The 27667-nt window shown below is 42.9% G+C and overlaps 1 protein-coding gene across 2 annotated transcripts in view; it reads left to right on the top strand.

Annotated features, from left to right (window-relative positions):
• The window catches only part of GPC1 (glypican 1), a 448857-nt gene that overhangs the window by 360033 nt on the left and 61157 nt on the right, over positions 1-27667 (top strand). For both annotated transcript variants that reach the window (XM_069213742.1, XM_069213741.1), the window contains 2 exons: positions 14818-14983; positions 18883-19013. In XM_069213742.1, coding sequence (XP_069069843.1) covers positions 14818-14983; positions 18883-19013 — 297 coding nt within the window. The remainder of the gene's footprint in view (positions 1-14817; positions 14984-18882; positions 19014-27667) is intronic.

Below are 27667 nucleotides of genomic sequence, written 5' to 3'. Positions count from 1 at the left end.
TGAAACAACAAGTGTCTCTTGCAGGGCAAAGTACCTGGTTTGTGTTGAAAAATCCTCGCAAGGGACTGCAGAGGAGGAGATGCGTGGAAAACTGTGAGTGTGCGTCAGTTTCGCCCCTTTGCACACGGACTTGCGTCATTATTTTCCACGCAGGGAAGACGTTGAGTCGATTTCCGGTGCGTGGACTTGGATCCTCTTCAGGTTGCGGGGTTTTCAGACGCCCCGGGGACGATGCGTGGAATCCTGGGCTTGCGGAGCGAAGTCACAGCGGCTATGTCGATTCCAGTAGGCGATGCGTGGAATTTTCTTCCGCACGGCAGGCGCTGCGTCGATTCCTCTCAGGAAGTCGGGCGGCATTGTTCTGAGTCAGCTTGCGTCAATCCATTAAGGCTGTGCGTTAAAGTTCCAGTTGCGTCGCTGGCGCTGCGTTGATCTTCTGTTGCGAAGTCGGGCTGTGTCGTTCCGGACTCAGCGTGCGGTGAAATTTTCACCGCCAGCAGGCTGTGCTTCGTTCTCGGCAGGCAGTGCGTTGAATTTTTGCCGCACGGGGATTTCAGCTGCGGGAGAGAAGTCTTTTAGGTCCTGAGACTTCAGGGAACAGGAGGTGAACCTCTATCCAAGCCCTTGGAGAGCACTTCTGCAGCAAGGCAAGAGAGCAGCAAGACAGCAGGGCAACAGCAAGGCAGCAGTCCTCTTCAGAAAGCAGTCAGGTGAGTCCTTTAGGCAGCCAGCAGTTCTTATTGGCAGAGTGCAGTTTCTGGTTCAGGTTTCTTCTCCAGGAAGTGTCTGAGGTGGTAGAGCAGAGGCCCTGTTTTTATACCCAAATGTGTAGTGGGGGAGACTTCAAAGAGTGGCTTAGAAGCGCACCAGGTCCCCTTTCAGTTCAATCCTGTCTGCCTGGGCCCCAGTAGGGGGTGTGGCAGTCCTTTGTGTGAGAGCAGGCCCTCCACGCTCCCAGCCCAGGAAGACCTATTCAAAATGCAGATGTATGCAAGTGAGGCTGAGTATCCTGTGTTTTGGGGTGTGTCTGAGTGAATGCACAAGGAGCTGTCAACTAAACCCAGCCAGACGTGGATTGTAAGGCACAGAAAGATTTAAGTGCAGAGAAATGCTTACTTTCTAAAAGTGGCATTTCTAAAACAGTAATATTAAATCCAACTTCACCAGTCAGCAAGATTTTGTATTACTATTCTGGCCATACTAAATATGACCTTCCTACTCCTTTCAGATCAGCAGCTACCACTCAAACAATGTACGAGGACGGCCCCAATGTTAGCCTATGAAGGGAGCAGACCTCACAGTAGTGTATAAACAAATTTAGGGGTTTTACACTACCAGGACATGTAAACTACATAGGTACATGTCCTGCCTTTTACCTACACAGCACCCTGCCCTAGGAGTTACCTAGGGCACACCTTAGGGGTGACTTATATGTAGAAAAAGGGGGGTTTTAGGCTTGGCAAGTACTTTTAAATGCCAAGCCGAATTGGCAGTGAAACTGCACACACAGGCCTTGCAATGGCAGGCCTGAGACAAGGTTAAGGGGGTACTGAAGTGTGTGGCACAATCAGTGCTGCAAGCCCACTAGTAGCTTTTAATCTACAGGCCCTGGGCACATATAGTGAACTCTACTAGGGACTTACTTATAAGTAAATTAAATAGCCCAAATGGGTGTGATCCAATGTTACCATGTTTAAAGGGAGAGAGCACATGCACTTTAGCACTGGTTAGCAGTGGCAAAGTGCGCAGAGTCTAAAAACCAGCAAACACAGTATCTCAAAAGTGGAGGGAGGCAGGCAAAAAGTTAGGGATGACCACCCTAAGGCTGTCAGGTCTAACAGCCCTCAATGAACTATACACGTCCCAGGCCAAATATGCGCTGCAACACCTGCAAGGACAACACTGTGAGCGGGGGAAAAGGCTGGTCAACTCTTAGCAGTTCAACTTCACCAGAGGGCAGCTGCCCAGGCCATCCCCACCACTGCGTTCCCCAATGGGGAAATACTCACCGCATGCAGGAAATTCTCAACGCTAGTCCTGCTCAACTGGAGGCCTTCGTGGAAAATACTTGCCTCCCCTGCCTATCTGCCCAGGGCCAAGCCCTGCTAGAAGGAGAGACCAGTAAGATTGAAATAGCACAGGCCATTTCCAACCTCTCTTATCATAAATCACCGGGAGAGGATGTCCATATACAAGGCCGTCAGGGAGGCATGCCATGAGGGCTTGTTGGAAGCGATTTCCAATAGGGCAGTGATTGTGGTTATACCTAAACCAAGGCAAGACCTCTTTCTCTGTGGCAGCTATCGACCCATCTCCCTTCTGAATGAAGATATAAAAACCTTGGCCAGCATATTAGCAGCCCCTTTGCGCAAAGTTATCCCATCCTTAATCCATCATACACAAGTGGGATTTGTACCAGGACGCACCTCTAGGAACTACCTCTGCACTCTTTCCCATACCCTGTGGGAAGCCAGAAATTTGTCGGATGAAGCCCTAGCCTTATCCCTAGATGCTGAAAAAGTGTTTGATCGTATCGAATAGAACTACTTGTTCGCAACTCTTTGAAAATTTGGTCTGGGTGATCAATTAATTGCCAAAATTTGTCTGCTATAGATTGTATCATGGTTCAAGTCAACTGCGGGGGCTTCATATCAGAACCCTTCCCAATCCGTAGAGGGATGAGTCAAGGCTGCCCCCTCTCACCACTTCTATTCCCACTGGCTATGGAGCTGCTTGCGGCCACCATCTGCCCATCCCCACTACTTACAGGGATACCTCTACAGGGTGGGGGTCTCTAAACTCTACCTATATGCAGATGACATCCTACTTACCTTAGCAGACTTAGGCCTCTCCCTCCCGGCCCCACTGGAGATCATTGACCATTTTGTGACCCTATCCAGGTATCAGGTGAACTGGGACAAGAGCGAATCGCTACCCCTCTCACTTATCACAACGAAGGCAGTGATACATGGATTCCCGTTCCGTTGGACACGGATCCACCTCATATATCGAGGGATACTCGTTAACTGAGGATTAGAACACATGGTGGCAGATAATCTGAATATGAATATGAACTTTGAGAAATGGTCTCACTAGGGCCTCTCCATGTGGGGCAGGGTACAGGTGGTAAGGATGGTCATGTTGCCGTGCTTCACTTATGTGTTAGGTATGTTACCCCTCTAAGCCTCCCTCTCGACCCTGAGACTGATTGATTCAGCGATCAGATCCTTTGTGTGGGGATCCACCCGCTCCCATTTGGAGTCAGCAAAACCTATGGCACGCAGTTCTTGCGGAGGCATGGGGCTTCCATCAGTGGAACACTACACCCGTGCTCTCCTTCTGTCCCAGTTAGCATATATGCTCCCCGGAGTGCTGGATCCACCACAATGGGTAATTACGGAACAAATGCTACTCTCACACCGAGGCAGACTCAGTGGCTTGTATTGTACTGGCCCTCCGCAAACCTACCCCGCCAACCCGATATTGAAGGCGATGCATGCAGCCTGGCGTAGAGCACATCGCCTTCTTGGAATACATTCTTCTTTACACTCTCGGGCCCCTCTCTGGGGAAACGACAGTCTGCATGTTGGGGAGATACTCTCAGTGGGTTTCAATAGAGCGCGGCTGGCATTAACAGTCTGGACCAGATTATTGAGGGTGGTGCACTTAAACCATTTGAGAGCCTAAGAGGGGAATACAGTCTTCATCCTCGCCAGGAGTGGCATTATCTACAACTTAAGCACTGTCTTCAGCGAAGTATGGAAGCCACCCACTGGTCTTTCAGGCCTCACCTGTAGTGGCTTATCTTAAGACAAGGGGCCACTACACGGGTGTGATTGCAGGTATATATGAGGTTCCTACACAGCATTTTTGTTTGCAGCTCCTCCTTGAAACATTACTCTCTAACTGGCAGACCCACATTCAGACGGAATATGACACGAAGACTGGTCAGATATAATGGAGGCCCTGGATAGGGGTACCTGGAAAGCCCGTCTGAAGTTCTGTCTCTTTAACATAATTCATGACTGGTACTGGAAACCTGTGAAATTACACAGAGCGGGTCTGTGACCACACGCGGATTGCTGGTGATGTTCGGAGACCCGGTGCGATCTGGCCCACATCCTCTGTGAGTGACCTTCAGTCCAGTCCTTATGGGAAGCGGTGGGCTCCACCCTCAGTGCCTCTATGACACTTCAGGTGCCACTCTCCTCCTCTCTCACACTCCTGCACGACACGGGACACCTCCCCGATCTTTCCCGACTGCTACGAAGACCGCTTCACACGGCCCTAACGACAGCAAAGATTTGCATCCTCCATCACTGGAGGACTACTGTCCCCCCCGCTCCAGAAGATTGGATGGCGGCAATGGTCTGGACAGCCACCCATGAAAATGTCATCTATCATATGCGAGATCAAGCTGCTCTCTTTGAGCAGACATGGATGTCCTTTCTTGCAGGAGAATCCTTGACTGCTCACTACCCAGCTACCCCACCGCATGTTACCACCACCAACACTGCACCTTCAGCTCCCCATCCCTTCTGCCCCCCAGACCCGCCCCTCCCAAATCCTTCCCCCCCACACGTCCCCCACCAGACCATGATGGGCATTGGGTCCCCTTAGGCCTTAGTCCTTTGGCCTTCACACTTATTTCTTCCCCCTTACCTGTATTCTTCACTCTATTTTATGTCTCTCTTCTCCTTTTTCTCCTACCTGACCCTCTGTTTCCGCGTCTTCATCTTCATCTGCGTAGCCGACCTCTTCCCCATCCCGTCCCCTCCCATACTACCCCATAATAGCCTACGCTACCATGCTTTGCCTCACTTCTACCAACCTCACCATGTAGTGTAATACTATGCTTCACTTCACTTGACACTACTTGGACCCGCAGCAGTCTACGCTTCTCTAGGCTGATCTCCTTGGATATGCACTCTTATCTACCACCCTCTCTTCTCTCAGCCCTGCTGCCCCTCCCGTCAACCTCCTCCCTCTCCCCACCATCCCCTATATCCCCACTCCTATCCAGGTGTGGCCCCCACGCCCTACACACAGAGAGCAGCGACCCGGTGGCACAGCCCGTCGACTACCATTGCTCTCTGCGCTCCTTTCTGCCTTGGCTGTGCTATAATATACCCACCCCTCACCCATTCCCCCTTGGTTCTTAGCATCTGGACTGACAGATAGATGGCCTAGTTCACCCTCCGAATACCAGCTCCTAGGTGTATTTCACAGCTGTATTGGAGGGGGAGAACTCTCTGGTACTATGGAGCCGAGGTCGTCACTCTTCGGACATGCTACATAGCTCCACTAACCCCATGCTTTTACACCCCTTTCAAGTATACTCACTCCCCCTTCCTCCCTGCTTCTTCTTCCTTTTCTATCTCCCACCTCTCTCCTTTGGTATAACAGCCACTGACTGACTTCCTTTGTCACTGACAAACTGTTTTGTGGTGCAATATACTCTGCTTTTTGTACTATTGCATTTCTCTAATAAAAAAATTACGACACAAAAAAAAGAATAGCTCCCTCACTCTTTAGGGAGCATTCTCTCGCCATTGGTCTAGCTTTCCTGACTCAACCATTCATCCCTTTTATGAAGTCACCACTGCAACCTGTGTCCGTTCACAGTGTCAGATGCCCATAAAAAGGATGAGGATATGTTTGGAAGAGGTGGCAACTGGATAAGAGGGTGATGACTGGATATGGCACTTTTTGGGCTGGCAATCGGATAGATGGTTTTGCTAGAGCACTTAAGGATGATGCAACTGTAAAGGTAGCAATTAAGTGCACTTGGAAGACTTTAAGGTTTGCAAATAGACAGCTACTAAATAGTGGGGGCAAACTGGGCTTTAGTATGTTGGGAATGATCACAGATAAGAGATAATTGTCCCATCATGATCTCGTATCAAGGATTATAGAATTCTCATTTAGGTTTTTTTTTTTTTTAGAAATGTATACATTGATGTTAAGAGCGAAAAATGATAACTGGCACTTAAATTTGAATATCATAGTGGAACACGGGGTTACAGAATGTGGAACATCTGTGGTTAGAAGCAAGGCGTTTTATATCACTGGTGACCTGATCAGCCATCTGTCACCATGACTTTGGAAATCATGGGGCTGTATCAAGAGTGAGAAAGTTATGCTGTGATACTGGCAAACTTTTATTCCAGAAAGCTAGTGGAAAGGGAAATTTTCAAGCGAGAACAACTAGGATGGTGATTGGCTCCACCTACTTTCTGTCAGAGATGGTGTAGGGATCTGGGCTCTGGTTGCAGTACTCCCCACACGCACTTTTTGCCTGGTTTCTGATGCAACGTTGACTAAAGTGCACTGGGTTCCTGCTAACCAGGCCCCCAGTGCCAGTGTTCCGTCCACAAAACAAGACATCTGGTCACTTGATCCCCAAGTGGCCAGGCCCTTTACCACCTCTGTAAATGTCTAGTAAGTTATACCCCTGGTACCTAGGGCATGGGTACTAAAGAATGTCCCTAAGAGATGCAGCACAATTTGCACCACTCTCAGGGACCCAGTACCAACCTCATACAGACTTCCCATTGCAGGCTGCATGACAAGGTGCTATTGAAAGTGAAAATACAACATGTCACACACCATGTGTGCCATGTCCCCTTAAAGACTGCATGTAATAATTAAAAGTCACCACTACAGCAGGCCTTACAGCCCTAAGGCAGGGTGCATTATATTACAAGTGTGGGCATATCTGCAAGAACAGATATGCCCCTGATATGTCTTTGTCTATTCTTAGACATAGTAAGTGTGCAGTGAAGCCATTTTAAGTACACATGCTGGACACTGCTCAATACGAGTTCCCCAGCTACGTGATGGCTTCACTGAAACTAGAGATGTTTGGTATCAAACATCTTGTATTAATAAACCCTCACTGATTCCAATGATGGATTTAAAAATACATGCCCTTAGAGGGCACCTTATAGGTGCCACTTGAAAACGTACTAACTGCTGGTGTGCTTACAGGCTAGTTCTACCCAGTCTGCCAACCCCAAACGAGAATCTGACCCCCAAGGGTGAGAGCCTTTGCTCTCTGGAGGTCAGAGACAAAGCCTGCTCTGAGAGAGGTGTTTACACACCCCTCTCAACCGGATGACCTACAAATTTGCATTACTAGGCATGGAGCTTCAAAGAAGCATTTGGTATGCTCAGAAGAGGATGCCAACTCCCTTGTCCCAGAGCCCACCTGGCACTTGGACAGGTGGAAAAATTAACTAAGCAGGTGAAATGTTGCATTTACAGGCTGGACACACCCCTAGGCTGACCAGTCTAAAATTAACACAGCTTCTGGAATTCCACCATATTGTGTGTGGTGGAATTTAAAAACCCTGGCTCGGGTGATGCCCACTCCCTACAGGAAGTGGTCCTCTAGGGGTTGTAATGACCCAAAGGGTAAGTAGCCCATTTGCTACTATCCTTCACTCCCATTAATGCCCCCTAAATTCAGGGTTTAGCGGACCACATGGTACCAGGACTTCAGATGTTTGCTGGACACAAAAGAAGAAGTGGACAAGAAGCCTGCTGAACCCAAGAACCAAGGAGCATGACGGACTTGGTGCCAACCCTGCTGGCCTGCCTGCTGCACCCGACCCTTGAGGAGCAACTGACCTGCCCTGCCACTGCAGCCTCAAAGAAACCAGGAGAGCTGCCAGTGCTTCTCAAATCACCACCTAGGCACCCAAGGATAGAACTGTGAGGAACAGGAATGCCAAAAACCTGATGCTGGACAGCACCACTGCACCCGAGCCATCTAACCTGAGCTGAATTAGGCCAATGGTGCTAGCGTGGTCCCCAGGCCCACCAAAGATGAAGCCCACTTGAGCTTGCCCTCTGTGGACTTCCCAACAATATCTGCAGCCTAATATTGTAGTCCTCCCTTCACAGCGACAGCCTCTGGTGATGGAGACCCGACGGTCCACTACACCGCTGCAACCGGACACCCCTGACTGAGAAGGAGAGAACCACTGGTGTCCCCCCCGGCTCACGAGACCCAAGCCCACCTGTTGATTTGGTCGGACTTGTCACCCAGTCTACACCTGCAGCCTGTTTCTGTGGGCCCCCTACACTGCAACTGCCCCCAGTAATGGTAAACCCAATAGTCTAAACCACCTCTACACCCAGACGCCCCAGACTGGGGAGAATAGGACCACTGGTGTCTCTACATCCCAAAGCATTGCAAGAACTGGAACCACTTGTTGGTTCACCCAGACTGGACTCTCAGTCCCCTTCTGCAGCAACTTTGTGAACAGACCAATACCCTTAGAAGTGCACGGGGCACCCAACACTGAACTGTACCACTGCACCCAGCTGCCCCAGTGCCATCGGAGGTGAACTGTTGGTGTGGCCTCGGACTTTGCCCCACGCTTACCCAAAGTCAAGGAGATTTGTCCCGTAAGTTACTGTACTATACCTGTATGCAGTGTTTGTTATTCCTCCTTAGGATAACATTACCACATCTGAAAAATGCACTGTCAACTTTTGCAGGCTCTAAAAATTCATAACTTGAAAAGTACTCTGCTGATGCCGGTGGTCTTGATATCAAAGTTTATATAAAAATATGTGTTATTTTTTATAAATTGATGTTGGATTTCTTTACTGAGTGTGTCTTTCTTACAGTATCAGTGTGTGCCTTACATGCTTAAAACTACCCTCTGATATGCCTAACTGCTCGACCACACTACCCCAAAAGAGAGAATTTGGGATTTAATTTGTGCCTCTGTAATACCTCTGGGGATTGCTTGGACTCTTTGGACAGTGTACCTCATTTTGATCCATTATATAAAGAGCCAGCCTCCTCCAAATGGTATGGAACTCTCTCATGAAGTTATGTGTTTAAAGCACAGAGGAGCTTCTTAGGAATTTAGTCATTATACTGCTTTCCTTATACCTTCCTTTGAACAATCAACAAGTTGGTGAAGAAGAGTTTAACATTTGGGGTGGGTAGATTGTGTCTTTGAGAAGGAGCAGTATGACCAATGAAATGCTGATACATACTGAATGATGTAGATTTCTAGCACAAGTGAAAGCCTGTATATTCTCAATGGAGGAAGGGTTCTCAGAGCAAAGTTGAATACAGGTCGTGTAGGAAGAAATAGGAAAACAATGATGGTCCATGAATCAGTACTGGAAAAAGTTGAAGCTAAATAACTGAAGTATAAGGATTATAACAAGAATAAATTGCAGCTAAGAGGTGAAACGGAGGTGAATGAATTGGTGAATATAAAGCAGACAGGTTTGCAAAGTAGAATCTTTTTTTACACCTTCAAGGGTGATAATTCTGAAGGAGATTCTGTGGTACGCGATAGTAGCTTGAGGCAGAAGAAAGATAGGAAAGTGACATAGAACCGTAGCAACAGATTTATTTTTGTTACTTAAAGATTAAAATTGTGTTTCTGTATAGCACTGTTGCTGCCCCAAGGGCAGTAACAATTTTGGAAGAAGTTCTGTGGTACTCAATAATGGTTTGAGGCAGAACATCGGTATGAAGATGAAATAGAACTATGGCAACAGACTTATTTTTGTTATTTAAAATTTTGAATTTTTGTTTTGGTATACTGCCAGCTGCTTCATAGCACATTCTAATTGGGAGAAGGGTTACAGGAGGACTGGGGGTTAGATTATCAGCCATTGCAAACATTGAAAATGAGTTGCATCTTGATGTAACCTGGAGGCAACTGTGTAGACACTCTATGACCAGGTCAAGGCTCTATGGTATTATGCAAATCATGTACTTTATCAGCTCAATGTTTGTATGCAGCCTTCTGTCAAAGGACATATATCTCAACGCCAACAGGAATACTATTTCTATATTGAGTGATGCCTACAGAAAGGGAGCCCCACATTTCCAGCCAATAGATTTTAGATTTTTAAAACCTGTGTGGAATTTCAAAGAGAGCTCTATTAGTCTCTTTTGTGTTGAGTACCTTTAGGAATATTGGGTACGTGAGTCATTCCCAGTAAAGTTACCAACATCTCCATCAACTTTAAAACGAATATTGTGTTGTCAGTTCTGTTCTAAAACTCATTCAAAGACCAAGGCTTCACTTGGAGTTTGGTGGCCTGTGTACAGTCCCTCAAGGTGGCAGGGGACATTACCTTCCCCGTCTTGTTGGACTATTGCTCACCAAATTTAGAGACACCTGCCAGCCCAGTGGTCATCTCTGTACATTAAAAGGGACAGCAATCATGGTGGTTCTTTTTGATGTACTAAAGGTTTAGTGGACAACCGCCATCGGTTTGGACAGCCATTCACCAAACGTTTAGCTTTTTTCCTGTTTCATAAACAAACTTGCAAAGCTGGAGTTTGTTTTAGAAAAACAAAAAATTAATGATCCACACACACTGGAATTTTTCTCTCATGGTGTGGGGGTTATAATAGTTTTTTTTCTATCCCTCACTGCCAAGTTTTTCCAGGGCTGTCCCTTACCACCAGGTTTTTCCTGGGGGTAATGGATTGGTAAAACAACATTACACTATTCACCCTAAATAAGATGGGGGGTGTAATGCCATTCTTCTGACTGCCCCTACTCTGTTGGGCCGTCTCTGGAAGTATTCTGTATAAGGAGCCGACGAGGTTTCTTCGTTGGAATACTCAAAGTCTGCTTGTCGCTAACACGCATCAGGCAGACCAATGCTGTGGCGGGCAGGGTACTCCATCGAGTTTGTGGCAGAGTACCCTGTCCACCAAACTCTAAATCACAAGCCAAGAGTTTTAGTATGCTAGTAATACACAGCCACTGTGAACTGTGGGAGCCAGATTGCTGATACAAGCAGCAAGTGTGACCCCCACATTACCTAAGAAGAGGGTGGTAAAATGTAGCTCCACCACCAGGGTAGCAGCAACCAGTTTCTGGTGTCTTTCCTTTCTGAATTTCAGCGAATTACCCGTAGCTTTTTTTATTGTTTGTTGCTAGACTGGCGGTTGGTTTGGATGATTTTATATTTTAAATTACACTGAATCTAATGTAGTTTACCGACACAGAAACTGTCAGTAAACAAGTTTGAAAGCATTAAAAGATAGCCCAAAGAGTTTTCCATCATGAAGCCCTCATTGAAAGGACTAGTGAGCATATACTGCCATCTAACTGTAAAGTTGGAGAAGTTTAGCCTAATAATCCAGGGTAGGTGGTCTACATTTTTCAAGGGCTGGAATTTGACATTTCTGTGAAATTGTAAGGTAAGGTAAGGTAATAGTATTTATATAGCACTTACTACCCCTGACGAGGCTTCGAATCGCTTTTCGGCGAGTAGCATGCTACTCCGGAACCCAAAAGGAATTAGTGGTGGATTAGTATAGGGAAATATTAGTACAGTTTTAGTACTATTAGGATTTAATTTGAGCCGCAGATATGTGAGTTTGTTAGATGGATTGACTGGAGTAATGGAGGGGTGGAGGAGGGAAAAATCCGAAGTGTTAAATGGGAGTTTATAGTGATAGGATTTAGGCTTGGGATGAGTAAAGGGGGGATGGAGGAGGGAAGAGTCTGTGGTAAGGGTTAGGGAGATCATAGTAGCAGGAGGGGTTTTGGATGAGTTCAACGTGAGATCAATGAGGGAGAATTGAGTAGGGTGCCAAGCACCATGTAATCCAGAGACGTTTTAAGGCATTGGCGAAGTGGACTTTGGCCCAGGGCCCCAGACTTTCAGAGGGCCCCCTAATGCTCTGTTCTGCAGAGAGTCTTGCCCTGATGACCCTGAATAATTCTTAAACAAGATGTTTAAATACTATTTTCCTTTAATTTGTTTTAATGTGGGGGATGTGTGAAAGACTATTACAGACATTTTGCAGAGAAATGTTGTGTTTATGTTTCACACAAGGTCAATTAAAAAGTTTCCTTTCGATCACAATGGAGCCTCACATATGAGAAATGAGAGGGTGGGGGCAGTGATTATTTGCAGTAATATTAGTCAGCTGCTGCTGCGTGCCAATATTGAAACACTGGTCACTATCCCTGAATATTAGATGCAAATAAATTTAGAATGTGGACGAGTGTTGTTGTGCACTGTCAGTGACTTGGCCAAAGGACATGAAAGAACTGAAATTGAATCATAAATTCAAAGCTCTTACTAACAGGGGTCCCCAAAATCGTTTGGCTCAGGGCCCACTGTAACCAGTGTTTTAAGAGGCACATCGGGGAAAATCAGTTTAAGGGTCTGCCCAAAATTCAATATTCAAATATATTAAAATTAGGATTATTGATTCTGCATTCCATTCTTCCCGAGTAGACATCAAAACAGCAGCCGAGCAAGAAGAGACCTGTACCGATCAAAAAGGCAGTGATTTTGAATATGCGTCTTTTAAAGAATTTGGGTCCAATTAGATTACTGAATATATACGACTCCTAGAAACCACAAACAACATTTACTAGTCAAAAAACACAAGATTCAAGGTAAAACATTCAGGTGGGTCAGATAATCCATCTTGCTATCAGGATCTAAATGCTTGGAAAAAGACATCACCTAATTCAATTTGAGGAAATTCTAAATCGATGTCAACATCGCCCTAAAAGAATGTGTCTCAAGCTCAGTGTCACTGGGGCATACATGATCGAACAGTACATCATGTGCATGTTGAATGTGATACCGAAGACCAGGCAGGTCCCAAAACGTTTGGGAGCAAATGAAAGAATTTTCAAAGTCAAAGGCTTTAACATGGAACTCTCAAAAATTGACCTTTGAGCAAATGGTATTCCTGAGATTTATACTGCCAAAGCTCTGAATAAGAAACTGACAGCAAAAAGGCAAAGCAAATTACTGGTCAAAATGACCGACTATCCTAATTTTACAGCAATTATTTCACTCAAAAGAGTTTGGGCCTGATTTATGAAAAGTTAGCACCACCTTTGTGTAATTTTTTTGACGCAAAAGCAGCGCAAACGTACAAAACATAATTATTTTGTAAGTTTGCGCCACTTTTGCGTCAAAAAATGACATAAAGGCGGTGCTAACTTTTCATAAATCAGTCCCCTAGTTTCATATAGATCCTACCAATCAATTGGACAGACAAAATCTTGTGATGCAAACAACCTGGATTTTACCTAGGTTATATTGCCTTTTCACATTAAACAGACGAATGTAGGGGATTTAGGCATGGGCAAATAAATCTGGAGCCAAATCATATTGATGTTTTAGTTGAGTGGGTGAGAGACAGCTGTTGAAATATATCAATGCATGCTTTTAGAGTGACTGACTAGGTTACTGTGGGCGGATTTCATGGTTCAAATTTGTAAAATGACTCCAGGATTTAAGGGGCATATTTATACTCTGTTTGCGCCAGAATTGCGTCTTTTTTTTTGACGCAATTCCGACGCAAAACTAACTCCATATTTATACTTTGGCGTTAGACGTGTCTAGTCCATGGAGTTTGCGTCATTTTTTAGCGTGGACACCTACTTTGCGTTAATGAGATGCAAGGTAGGCGTTCCCGTCTAAAAAATTGACTCCGAGGCATGTGCACCGTATTTACACTCCCGGGCAAAATTCACGCCCGGGAGTGGGCGGGTCAAAAAAAATGACGTACAGCTGCTTTTGCGCCGTTTTTTAGCGCCTGGAAAAGGCAGGCGTTAAGGGACCTGTGGGCTCGGAAGGAGCCCAGAGGTGCCCTCCCATGCCCCCAGGCACACCCCCTGTCACCCTTGCCCACCCCAGGGGGACACCCAAGGCTGGAGGGACCCATCCCAGGGACATTAAGGTAAGTTCCGGTAAGTATTTTTTTTTTTTTTTGTGGCATAGGGGGGCCTGATTTGTGCCCCCCTACATGCCACTATGCCCAATGACCATGCCCAGGGGACAGAAGTCCCCTGGGCATGGCCATTGGGCAAGGGGGCATGACTCCTATCTTTGCTAAGACAGGAGTCATTTCTATGGGGGTTGGGAGTCGGAAAAAATGGCGCAAATCGGGTTGAGGCGAAAAATTTGCCTCAGCCTGACTTGCCCCATTTTTTTACGCCCAAGCTCCATATCCCCCTACGCCGGCGCTGCCTGGTGTACGTCGTTTTTTTCCACGCACACCAGGCAGCGCCGGCGGCTAACGCCGGCTAACGTCATTGATTAAATACGGCGCCCGCATGGCGCTTCAGAATGGCGTTAGCCGGCGCTAATTTTTTTGACGCAAAACTGCGTTAGCGCAGTTTTGCGTCAAAAAGTATAAATATGGCCCTAAGTCTCTCTCAGTGGAAGGAAGACAGAGAAGATGATGCAGTGGAATTGATTGTCGGGAAAAGGGTAATATGAAGAGTTTGTCACTAAGAGTGGTAGCTACATGTATCTTAAATATTTTTGTTTGATAGGTGGCCAGTGGGGCAATTCATTTTTCTGAGGTATAAGATCTGCTCTTGATGACTTCCAAAACTGAGAGCTCATGGAAGACTTTGAAGAGCTCAGTGGATTGATTTGAAGTCTCACTAATCTGTATAGTGAAGTGGAGTTCCTTTACTTGCTACAAGCATATTGATAGTCCGTAATAAGAGTGGGGCAGAGTGTCCTTCTTCAAACCAGATTTGTGCCCATGCCGTTTAAGGTTTTAGCCAGTCATTTTCTGTTTGGCCAAGCTGATTTTGAACAACTTGTTAACAACCTTTAATTTCAGTAATGTATTAATTCTAGCATGATGCATGTATCCTAACATACACTCGAATTACTTATGTTATATCTGAATGAATATGTACCTCAGTAAAACATACTACAATGAACTGGAAATTGCTATGCACAGTAAATCATCTATCTTTCCATTACTAGTAGTCATATAATCTTGCATTTTTTCATTGATTGTCACATTTCTCGTTGTCTTGCAAGGTTTCCTTGAACCAGGAATGCACTCGTGCAATCATGAAACTGGTGTATTGCCCTCACTGTAGAGGTATGGCAAATGTCAAGCCCTGCCTCAATTATTGCCGCAACGTCATGAAAGGTTGCCTCGCCAACCAAGCCGACCTGGACACTGAGTGGCGGAACCTTATAGGTAAGATTGTCTTAAGTGAGTGAATCAGTGGATGGGTAGATGACGGATGAATGAGGAAGCAACGAAATAGTTGGATAGATTAAAAAGCATGGCCCAGATTTACAAAGACTTTGCTTTGGGTTTGCATTACTTTTTTAACTCAAACCTGACAAAAAGTGTTGGTATTTACAATCCAACACAAATCACAGTTTGCATTGGATTGTAACCAAACGTAAGACAATGCTGCACAGTGTGCTGCATTGTGTTACTTTGCATCACAGGTGCCTTCCATGAGCAGTGCACGGGCATTCCAATGCAACCACCCATATGTTTTGACGCAAATATCTGTCTACAAAGAATCGTAGACAGGCATTTGCTTCAAATTACCGCTCCTCCCTGGGGCAGACAAACGGGTGACAATTTGTTTCAGTTCCCCTCATTTTTCACTCCTTGCATGTGTGTTGTATTCCACCACACACATAAGAAGAAGGAGACAAAAAATGTTTTTTGTACGGAAACTGACCCTTTTCTGTACAAAAAAAACATGCGTACCAAAACTCAGACACGCTTGCACCATGTGGAAGGGCGGTCTGCATTGGCACATGGCAGCATAAAGTCCACAAGCACAGGGAGAGAACAGAACAGCAATTTAGAAGATATGGTGCTGTTCTGCTCTCTCCTGTTCACGCAACACAGCACAGCAAATGTACTTATCTGCCTAAGTTGGATGATTGGGTAGTGAGTGACATTGAATGGATTCATGAGTGTGCAACAGCGAAACATTATTCCACTTGAAAGACATTTACATACTTGTCTTTGTTTACCCATCACAAAGACGACAATTTCTTACACCAGATAAGACTCCCTTCTTGTTGTATATGAAATACACTGACAGTGAATTTGACTGAAACCAAACCTTACAATGAGGGACTCTGTAAAACTACAGATATAAAAGGGGAGTTTCTATTGTGGAAAGCAGACACGTTATAGCAAGTTAGAACGTCAACAAGGGTTAAAGTAATTGCTGAGTAAGCTAGAAAGATTCTTTAGTAAGAGGACATGGGATTAACTGTACACGATAACGTGGAAATACAAATTTGTAAACGAAAGTTAGAAATGTAAATTAAATCCGCTGACAAACTGGCAAAGCGCTGGCTTAACAGATAAGAGGATTGAGAGAAACTAAAATGAGAGTGATTTTAAAAAGTACACATGGCAGCTTTGGTCACACTCATTTCGATAAATGACGCACATTTTTTAAAACAAATTAAATATATATGAGTTATTAGGGAATATGCTTCTTACATATTGTTAAAAAGCAGGAATTTCATAGGAAAGGGAGGATTCAAGGCACATGTGCTAGCCAGTTGTTGTCCAGCAGTGACTGTGTATTCATACTGGGTAACACTCAGTACAAAATATACTGTTTGTATCCAACATATATAAACACAGTTGGGATCAGTGTTCGGTGCAGAGTGAAAAGGTGAAATGGTGGCACCTACATAGGATCGAATGCAGAGGACTGTCTGAAACAGACGTGCTCTCTGCATGAGTTTGAATAGCAGCGCTACATTGAGCAAAAGGTTACCCTCCGACCTTCAAAAGGTCATTCAGGGGTCTTTGCAGTAATACACGCATGGAGAGTCAGATGCAGTCACTGTAGAATGGAGGAACACAGATTCCAGGAAAGGTATACTTTTGTTGTTAAAGAAACAGGTTGGTCTCTAAAACCAAGACCTACATGCACTGCAGTTGGCCCGGGTGCTTGTGTGATGCAACACAATTTAGTGCTGCGTCCTGAGGCTCTCGAATTGGCAAGTAAATTGGTGCTATCTTTTGCTTCATTTTCCCGCAAAACAGTCGTATAAATATTACATTATCAAATGCTTCATTTTCACACCATTTTCTCTCATAAGTCACATGCACCAATCTCTCATAGGTCGTGCTCACCCCGTCTATAAAACCAACTAGTAGCGTCACTCAGATCCACATGCAGTAATCTCAACAGGGCAGCTCATATCCCACTCTCAGACCCTCGGCCACCTTTCATGCGTAATCCCAGCATGAACACTACTTGTGTCCCATGATAACCTTACATCAACAAGCATCTTGCAAATGATTAGAACACCTCTCTTACCCCATAGCAACATTAAATAATATCAATGGCGTATGTTGAACACTGGGTACGCCACAACATTTGTACTGGCAATTGGTAACTACTTCAGAGGTAACAGTCCTTAAGTGGTTCCCCCAAAGGACAGCATGGGGACATCACAGCTCCTTTTTGTGGTCTGCTCCCATACAGAACAGATACAAAGCTGCATTAAGCTTATGGGTAATGTGCAATATTGGATTGACTGCCAATGACAGCAACACAATACAGGAAATTGAACATCACTGTATAAAGAAAGAAATACGTCTATTTTTTCCAGGACTGACATCTGACCTGGTGCTCACAGCTCCCCAGTAAAATATCAAAACGCCATTCCTTTTGTTTGTGGCGGCTCACACAATGCACAGTTCTTTTCAAGAGCGAGCTAAATACCCCCCAAAACTAAGAACACCGTCACTACCACAGCATCCGTTCATTCAACTAACCTGTTTTTATGATCTGTGATTGCACTGTCCATGTTTTGGCCCAAAGCAGATCCTAGTGCTTAGATCTGTACAGTCAATGTCCAATCACAGAGCACTCGTCTTTGATAACAAATAGTCCTGTCAGTTCTTCCTTCATTGTGACACAAAGGTTCACCCAAGCAAACGAGGCCCGAAACGTAATGAAAAGGAGGGACAGGCCAATAAGCACTCCTCTCTCTGCTACCTTGAAGAAGAAGATAGCTGATCACTTCCTCAGCTCCCGATACCATAGTTTAGCAAAACAAAGTACACCAACAGCAGAAATAGAACTGGGGCTGTTGGAACCCTTATGCAAAGACTGCAGCTACAGTTTAAGAACGCGTCAGGAATCACACGTGCTCCTACAATGTCTTCCACACACTGCTATACACGGGACATGCACCCAAACTCATCAGAGACCAAAAATATAAGAATTTACCACATTAAAAGAACAGATGCATTTTTTTTCAAAGTAATTAGGAGTGCATTTTCATCGTCCCTGTCGTATTTTCACTTTCTTGTGGGCTCTCCAAAGCTTTCCATCCAGTTTTTTTCAGGGCTTGCTAGTGGCAGGCTCTGCCTCAATTTTATCTTTTCTGTAGTCCAGTGAAGCCTTCAGATCAGACACAGAAGGTGAATATGGTAAACATCCATATCACCAGTGTTATACAGTGAGACCTCACCTGTTCAAAAGATGATTGGTTTGTTTTAGTTACTGGATGGTAAAAACATCCTACACATCCCATCAGAAGTTGACATCTTTTCTCTGCAGTTTCTCTCTTCCATTTGTCCAGGGCCTCTCAGAGATATACAAGACTCAAAGAAACTCCTTTCCATGACCTCCTAACAGAGTTGACATTATAGACTCGAGCCTGACACCAGACTATAGTAGGATCACCATCACCACATTAGGGTTTTCCAAATGGTCGAGAGTCTTCCACCACGTGGCTACTGATGGTCAGGAGAGCAATGGAACAGGACAGTTATGCAAACTTCAGAGAGAGAGATCTGCAAAATATATGTTGTGTGCATGCTCTACACAAAAATCTAACCTGTTGAATTTCTTACTAATAGTTTCAAGAAACCTTTGCCTGCAAAGTTTCTTATTCATAGATGTCTTTCTTCTGTTGGAGGCTGTTGTCCTCTTATTCTGGATATTGTTATCTGTTCAAGAGGCAGTGATCTCCAGTATCCTTGTCTTTCTGCCTTCACAATGGGATTGATCAACATTTCGAGTAGTATCTAATAAACTCTGGAACAACTCTTATCTGTCTTATAATTGTATATTTGCTTGTTTCCACCAGATTCAATGTTGCTAGTGGCTGACAGGTTTGAAGCACCATCTAACATAGAAACAGTAATGAGCACAATTCATGAAAGAATCTCAGATGCCATCTCAACTATGCAGGAAAACAAGAAAATTATAACCAACAAGGTAAGAGAACAATTTAACAAAATATGAAGAAGAAATAGGAAATACTCTTTCAAGCACCCTCTGTTTCTTTAGTGACTAATAAGAACCAAACAGCCACATAAGTTATTAATCTCCAGATGCATCTGCAAAAAATCTATCACACAACATTTTGCCAAGTTCATATGACTCCCAGGTATAAGTGTCAATTTTGATATATATATATTTTTTTACATGTATTTCAGGTGTAGTCCTCTTTGTCTCTAGTCTAAAGGTGTGAATCTTAAGCATTGTAAAGGATGTTCACCACACATAGGTGATACTGCTTTCATAGTGCAACCTTTGAAGTTTAGTGTGGTACCATAACATTGTATCCAAAATATTGTTTACAAAATTTTTTACCATTGGAGTTCATATAAGAAAACCTACACCAAACGGGATTATTGTTGTGTAACTGACATTAAAGGCACGCTATGTCAGGCAATATTTCTGGCAACAGCATCTTGACATACAACCTCAATGCATCAGAGAGTTCATATTATCTCTTAATTTTAATGTTCTTTATTAGGATCAGAATATTAAGATTACCAAAACCTGTGGGTCAAGGTAGGCTTTACATTTTAAGGCAAACCAAGAGTGTTCAAGCAATGTTGGATTACTTTCTGTCTCAAAGGATGATTTAAATATGTAGCTGATGGTAAGGTCTAATAAGTTTAAAATTATTCTGTTACTCAATGATTGAGGAAGGATAATGTAAGACCATGATGCAAAGTTAATTTTACCAATAATCAGATTGATTTCAGAATTGATTGTGATATGAAGAAAATTCAGAATTGGTAGGCAGGATTATGTTACAGTCTAAGAAAACATGTATTGCTCCAAATTAAGTAGTTTGATGAAGATATTTGTAACTACTATTAATTAGGATATTTCCTTGTTTATAAACGAAATATTAGATTGATTGAGTGAAATACAATATTAAGAATTAGGTCTCACCAGTAGGATAGTCTATCTGTCGCGGCACATTTACAAACATTTACACTCACCTACCTGTGAGTTCTTCTGTGGCAGGGATGAATAACTGCTATTCCTTAGGGTTCACTGATACACATTATTTATCAGTTCACAATTTCTAATTTACCTAAGTTTATCCTTAACATTTTAATCTTCAATTGTTAAAGAAATTATCCTGATTTATGTTGTGAGCTTCCCAGTTAAGACAGCTCTAACATATAAGTCCCCATTTGGACCTCAGATTTTGATTTTATGTTTGGTATTGTAGTGCAGTCTTTTATACATATGTTGATTTGCATACAACTCAGATAACTATATGGGGTGGGAAACAAAATAGGTCTGCATTTTCTAAATTTAAACATCCACCTATTTTAGGAAATAGACACAACCATATGTCAATGCACTTTTAACTTGAATTATTTCGTTTTTATCCTAACTTTACATTTCAATGGTAGGGTATGTGCATGGGAGAGAAGGTAGGCTTTTCACTTACACTTTCCATTTCTATTTGATGTTTTCATAATTGGTTCTGTAGGAGACACCTACAGCAAATCCAGTTATATCATGCTTTGCAGATATCATCTGTCTATGTTTCAAAAGAATTACAATAATGATTACTATGGCATGAGTAATACTAACTAACAGACCAAGAGGCCATGATGACTATTTTCCCAACAAAATCATCTCTGCCTGTGAGTCAAGGAACATCCAAAACACACCTTTGGGAACTGCCCATGACGCTTCCTAAATCATGAAAGAAATTTCCCCAAGAATATTGCCCTATAATGCAATTCCAAAAGACAACAGTGGCAGGAAAAACATGGCATCATAATATTGTTCTTCAAAGACATACGAAACCTGATAAAGGGATTGGACATCGATGTACCCCAGATTCAGTAGACCCCAGAAAATTCCTATCAGTATACTGTTCCGGGAAGCAATTGGCATTAGTAATGGTTCAAGGGGAAATTTCCTTGGTCCAAAGAGCCTCTTTAATTGTTAACTGGAATCCCATGCCAAAAAAGGAATGGTCATCAGGATAATGAGCAATGAGAATACATTATAATTGACGAAATACCTATCACAAAACGTTACAAAAAAATGCACCTCAGCGTCACTGATTGAAATCATAACATACCACTGGTTTGTCACCAGCATTCGTTTCCATTGCTTGCTCACACTGTCTTGTGTATAATGCGGTTCCTATGTAGCAGTTAAGGTGTGAGTAAATATTCTTGTCTAGATACAGGAAATGTTTAAAGCAGCTAGGAACTTTAAACTAACATAAAGCAGCTAGGCACCTTAGTGTTCAGCCATCTTTGCTCCACAAATAGGTGTGAGAATTTTTAATCATGCAGCAGTGGTGCTTCACAAATGCCAGCACTGACCATCTCTTCTTCCTGATAAATGTATAGTGAGAAAAGCAGTGGGGCAAGTGAACAGCCTTGGCACACACTTTTATTTACTGAAAACAACTTTGAGTTTTCCCATGCATGGCCCCATTGTGGTGTGACAAAATTGCCTTGTTGTAATTTTATCAGATCCGCTCGGCAGGTCAGATTGGATGGTCTTCAATTGCAGAATCCAAGGAACAGTTTTACACAGCAATACATTTAGTAATTAAGGACAGCACCACACCTCTTCCAACATAATCTCACTTCAAACTGGTGCAAGCTTTTATATTATCACAACTCTTGGCAGATGATGCACATTATCTACATATAGTGGCTGAAGGACATAAGACTAGTGGTCACTATCCCGACGCTTCTTAACCACCATATCGCAAAATGAGATTTCAACTGGGAAGATCTAGTAAAGTAAAATTAATAATACTTCTCTGCAGCCAGCTGTTACAAGTGCACCGCCTACTAATATCTAAGGATGTTTCACCGTTACAATCATGTAAACCATGCAGTAAAATTACTGAGGGAATCTCGCGGTTTGCATTCATACAATAAATAATATGTCTTCCTATTATTCAGAGATGCCCCTGACCTGATCTTCTTCTTCAGAGTTAGATTTATAAGCTATAGACTGCTCAAAGGTTGTCTAGAAATCACCAAGAACCATAATCACAGGCCTTACTTTGCCTTGACTGTGGTTTTGAAGCCCAATGAGCCAGTTGTCATGGACCCTTAATGTAGACAAATGAACTGTAAACATTGAACAACATCAATCATGTACCAGCCTTCTGAAAAATAACTTTTAAGTCTGGAGTGTTGCAAATAATATGTTTATTTGTTAAATTCATATCACAATTCATATCAAAGTGAACCAAGGTTTTAGACCCCCTTGGGGTCTACCAAAGACTCTTGACTGAATATAGTGACAGGGTTGCACATTTTCCAGTGCTACTTCTCTCTTTGTGCACCTGTCTTGAGTGGAAATTGAGAAGCAAATGCCACTGCCCTGTATTCTTGCATGCTTTGTAACTGCATAAGCACCTGTGACCGGTGATAGAACACAGAAAAATCTTTGTATGACTACTTCAATAGATTCCAGAAGGCTATGCTGGCTGTTTGTATGATGCCGGCCAAGCACAACATGGGACAATTCTTCTAGTTGTGAGCACAACGTGGTCAGGTGTCAGTCAGGCATAATTATTTCATATACTGTAATGATTTCTCAAAACCATCTGACTGCTGAAAAATATCCAAATGAGTGTGTGAGCTCCACCATTTTAGACCTCATCTACAGCTGCCTACTATTGATCAGTTAATGCCTACAATACAATTTATGTGCTGCGGGCTTTGAGTTAGACCATTGTTTAGCATTGGTTGACTTTTTTCTCAATCTCATTTGCTTGCTTCCTTTTCATTGGCTTTCCCTTCTTTTCTTATTTTTGATCTGTGCAGCATAGCCTCTTTTCCATCCTCTTTGGTTGGATGATTCTTCTCACATTGAAGCACTACGTTTTTGGTCTCAAATACAGAGAGCCTTAACTGTCTGTTGGACAGATCCGTTGTTGGCAATGTAAATTGACTGAGATTTAAGTCAGCCCTGTGCTCATGAGTGGATTTTTTTTGTCTCTCTCAATTTTTCTGCTTTTCAGTGCTTTCATTCCTATTGATATCTTAGTCTGCCCAGGAGCATTTTGGTCTCAGAGTGTTCTGATTGGTTGACTTCTGTCCTTCTACTGCTAATGTTGATTAGTTTCAGGGAACTACTTTGCATTTTTACTTGTGCTCCATGGGAATGCATGTGTGTTCTTGCTTTATCCCCATATGCAATTCACCCACCACTTTACCCTAGCCCCTCTCAGTGTTACTTTATCCAATATCCTTGCCAGTTTGTCAGTTGCTTTCCCCAACCTTTCCATTCCCACTTGTTTTTCATTCCCCTACATCTGCTCCACCATTTCTCCCCTGGAACTCCTCAATTATCCTTTCACATCCCAATCCCCTTGTTCTCCATTTTGCTTCTTGCATACCTTCCCACTCTGCTTAGCTTTATTTTTACAAGACCTCCTTATCAGTGCATTCCTACACCCTGTTTTTTAAAAACAAATTGAGAGGGTCTAGCAGCTACAATTAGCTTCAGGAATGCACCTTTCTATATATGCATTTTCACACACTTATTTTTTATTTGTAATTAATTTACCTCTTCAAGATTGATGACCACAATGTTTGAATGGTAACTTTCAAAGAAAGCCACAATGGTCGCTGCATCATAACATATTTACACAAATATATCAACACAAGTGGATCAAAATAACTGCTTCTTTATGACTTATGGATGCGTATAAATTATCATGCTGAGGCAGCCTACATGCACATGCATGATGATGTCTCTGTAGACCGGCAGACTCACGGTGGCAGTCATACCACCATGGCTGTGGCGGTCCGACCACCACATTATGACCCTGGTGGTCGAACTGCCAAAAGACTGCTGTCTCCACCAGGATCACTGATCCCAATGGGACGACAGCGGTCGTGGTTGTAATCAGCCACTGCAGTGCTGAAGTCAGTTCTGCCATGTTGATTACAACCATGTTCTCCCTCAGCCTTTTCATGGCGGTTCAGCTGCCATGAAAAGGCTGACAGAGAACAGGTGCTGGGGGGCCACTGGAGGCCCCCACATGGCCCACAACATTGTCATGGGCAGTGCAGGAGACCGTGGCAGTCTCCTCATCAGGAGTTTGGCAGTCGGGTTTTTCTGACCGCCAAGCTCGTAATCAGCCCCTGAGTTTAAATATCATACTACATAAATATAGTCCAATAATATCACTTATACAAACATATTAATGGTACATAATATTGTTGTCAAGAATATAGATTTTTTTGGTGAATAATATAGGGCCTTATTACGACATTAGCAGTCTAAGGAATGCCAATTCAGCGACAGTGACCCTGACGGTCACACCACCAGGGGACCCCCATGCCTGCCAGAACATGGTTGCAGATGTCCTGACGGTGGTTGGAGTTGTGGTCAGCCCCCTTGCCCAGCATCCTTGGAATGGGCACTCTGCAGACAGTGCAGATTCCGAGGGTGCGGCTGTGCTACAGTATTTGCTTCAGGAAGCCAAGACCAAAACTGTGGCTGATCGGCAGGTACGTCGTAATAGGATGTTCCTGCTGGTCAGCCCAGCAGTCACATTGTAATGTGACTGGTGGGGGATCCAGCTTGTATGATTGCTGCCTCTTCCCCGAGGCTTTGGCGTTCGGGTAATTCCAACCACCAAAGTCGTAATGAGGCTCATAGTTTTCAAGAATATCATTGTTTGTAATATTGTTTTTAAGGTTGTTGTAATTTAATGTGTTTTAGTTAATATTAATAATGATTGTTATTAATTTTTAATATAAACTTTGTAATTTTAAGTGGTATAATATTTTATTTGTAAATGTTATTAGCTATTTATAGTGCAGTGGCAGGTTGTTGGGATGATAGGGGAACAGGGTGGAAAGTTAGATCAACTATAAATAATTTACATTTCATGATAATTAGTTTTAAAATTATTTAATTGTTTATTAACAAGGTTAATTGTTTAACTGTTACATTTTTTGTTTTTAATTTAAGATGTCAAAATAAATTTTTATTGTGTTATTAATAGTAGGTAAAATTTTATTAATGGGTTGTTGGGATTGTAGGACAACAGATTTGCAAAGTTAAAGAAAATATACAATATGTAAATTTAATGGTGATCAATATATTTTTTATTTTTTGATTATGTTAATTGTTACTTTTTATTTTAATTTGTTAATGTTGATATAGTTTGATTGTATTATTATTAATAGTAAGCTATACTTTAGTAGTGGGTTGTAGAGTTTGTAGGAGAATAGGCTGGGAAGTTAAATAAAATGAAATTAATGTAATTATTAGTTAATTTATTTTTAATGTAAGGTAGAAAAATGATTGAATACTAATTGTGCACATTAATACATATTTTAATGTTGGTTAATTTCTGAAACTTTATATTATGTATATTTTAATGTTTATATGTTTGCTATGAATGTATTTTTTTCTGCTCTGTTATTTTTGGTATTGGGATAGAGTGGGAACATTTTTGAGCTATAACATTTTGTGTAATAAGTTTTCTTTAATGTAATGGAGTATTTGATAATTGATTATGTATAATTATACTGCTGTACATTTTATGTTAATTATTTTTTTATCATTAATTTGTTTAAATCTTATTGAAATTTTGTGAATGAAATGGGCTTTTTATTTTTTATTTTTTACTGTTAATTTGAATAAAACAATTTGTTTTAAGACATTATACTTAGACAAGTGAAGTTATCGTAAGTTTTTTTTTTTTAGTTTTTATTTAACATTTTACAAATATGTTCTCATTTTTACTACATAACATAGTATTTATTTTTATATGTAATTTAATGTATTCTTTTTTTTAACACTTATTGACATATTTGTAGTTAACTACTAGGACGTGTTTTATTATTTGTAACCCTTCTTAAGCCTAACCCTATCCCTACTGTTGATTAGACTGGAGTGGCAATAGTGAATTTAACCCTTCTGAAGTTTAACGCTTTCCCTACTGTTGCTTACACTGAAGTAAGAATAGTAACTCTAACCCCTCTAAAGTCCAACACTTTCCCTACTCTTGCTTACACTGGGGTGGGAATAGTAAATCTAACCTTTTCGAAGTCCAAATCTTTCCCTACTGTTGTTGAAACTGATGTGAGAATAGTAAATCCAACCCATCTGAAGTCCAGTGCTATCACTATTGTTGCTTGGACTAGAGTCTGAATAGTAAATTTAAGCCCTCCAAAAGTCTAATGCCTGTTGCTCAGATTGAAGCGGGAATAGTAAATCCGACTTCTCTATGGTTCAACACTTTCCATACTGTTGTATAGACTGGAGTGGGAATATTAAATTTAAACCCTCTGAAGTCCAACTCTTTTTCCTACTGTTGCCAGTGGTGTAACATTAGTCCCTGTAGCCCCTACAGTGCATGGGGGGTCCAAGCTCCCGGGGGCCCCCTCAGCATAATTACAGAATCAGTCATCCATTTTGAATGCATCTCAGCTCAAGTCAGCTCAAGCGTGGAGGCACCAAGGTGGAGCAATACAGTATCAAGTCTGAAATCGGATAAGGTGGCTGACCGAGCAGAAGGCCTGAAATGGAGCAACAGAAAGGTATGGTAGGCAGGTGTCATTGTGTGCAATAACGAGTAGCTCTAATGAGAGGAGGTGAAAAGTGGCCGTGGCCGTGGCACGGGATGTGATGTACACTAACAGGGCCCCCTTGCATTCTGGTGTGAACCCTTAACAGGAGCACTGCAATAAACTATTAGCTGCATAAGTTGATATCTCCATTATGTCAAACGGTAACACCTCACTTATCAATGTATGTGTACAATTTAATTATAAAATCCTGACTTATTTGCATCTTTGCAGTTTTAAATGTACATGTGCTTCATTTGTGATGTAAAATAAACAACTTGCATATAAAAAGCAATTTTGTGTGTAAATATATGCATCAACATTTACTGATCACAATGGGAACAGTAATAAGATTTATGGCCTGATTACGAAGTTGCCAATCGGTCTGCTGGACCGCCAACACGTTGGTTGTGAGGCAGCGCCAATCCGGCAGCCTCCCCACCGCCATTTTATTATGTTTCCGGCTGAGAGCCAAAGCCAATGCTGCAGCACAAAACATACTCGGAATGCGCACTGTCTGCCATGGCACACAGTGCGCATTCCGAGTGTGCTGACCAGGGCCCCTGCACTGCCCATGACATGGTTTTGGGCGGTGAAGGGTCCCCCCTGTGGCCTCAACTCTGCCTTTCCACCAGCCTTTTCATGATGGGGACCCCGCTAGTGGAAAGGAAAGTCATGATCAGCATGGCAGTGCCAAACTCGGCACCGCCGTTGCTGACCACGACTTTCACCACCGCCAACCCATCGAGATCCATGATCTTGGTGGTGGCAAAGTTGTTGTGGCAGTCCGACCTCCAGCAATCTGGGTGATAGGGCCGCCACCGCGAGTGCAGTGGTCGAAAGGACTGCCGTACTCGTAATCAGGCCCTCAGGCCTGAGTGTGTAGAGCTGACAGCAAAGGCTGACCACAGGTATAGGTTCAGCCAGTATCTGGTGAATGCAAGTTCACTTTCTTGGAGCTGACGTGCAAAAAACAGCTTCAAGAAAACAGCTCTCATATAATAATAATCATGATTTATCTCAAGATTTAAGATGTACTTTGCA

The sequence above is a fragment of the Pleurodeles waltl genome, chromosome 11 (assembly GCF_031143425.1).
Source record: "Pleurodeles waltl isolate 20211129_DDA chromosome 11, aPleWal1.hap1.20221129, whole genome shotgun sequence".
Taxonomy (NCBI): domain Eukaryota; kingdom Metazoa; phylum Chordata; class Amphibia; order Caudata; family Salamandridae; genus Pleurodeles; species Pleurodeles waltl.
This window is presented reverse-complemented; position numbering and strand designations above follow the sequence as displayed.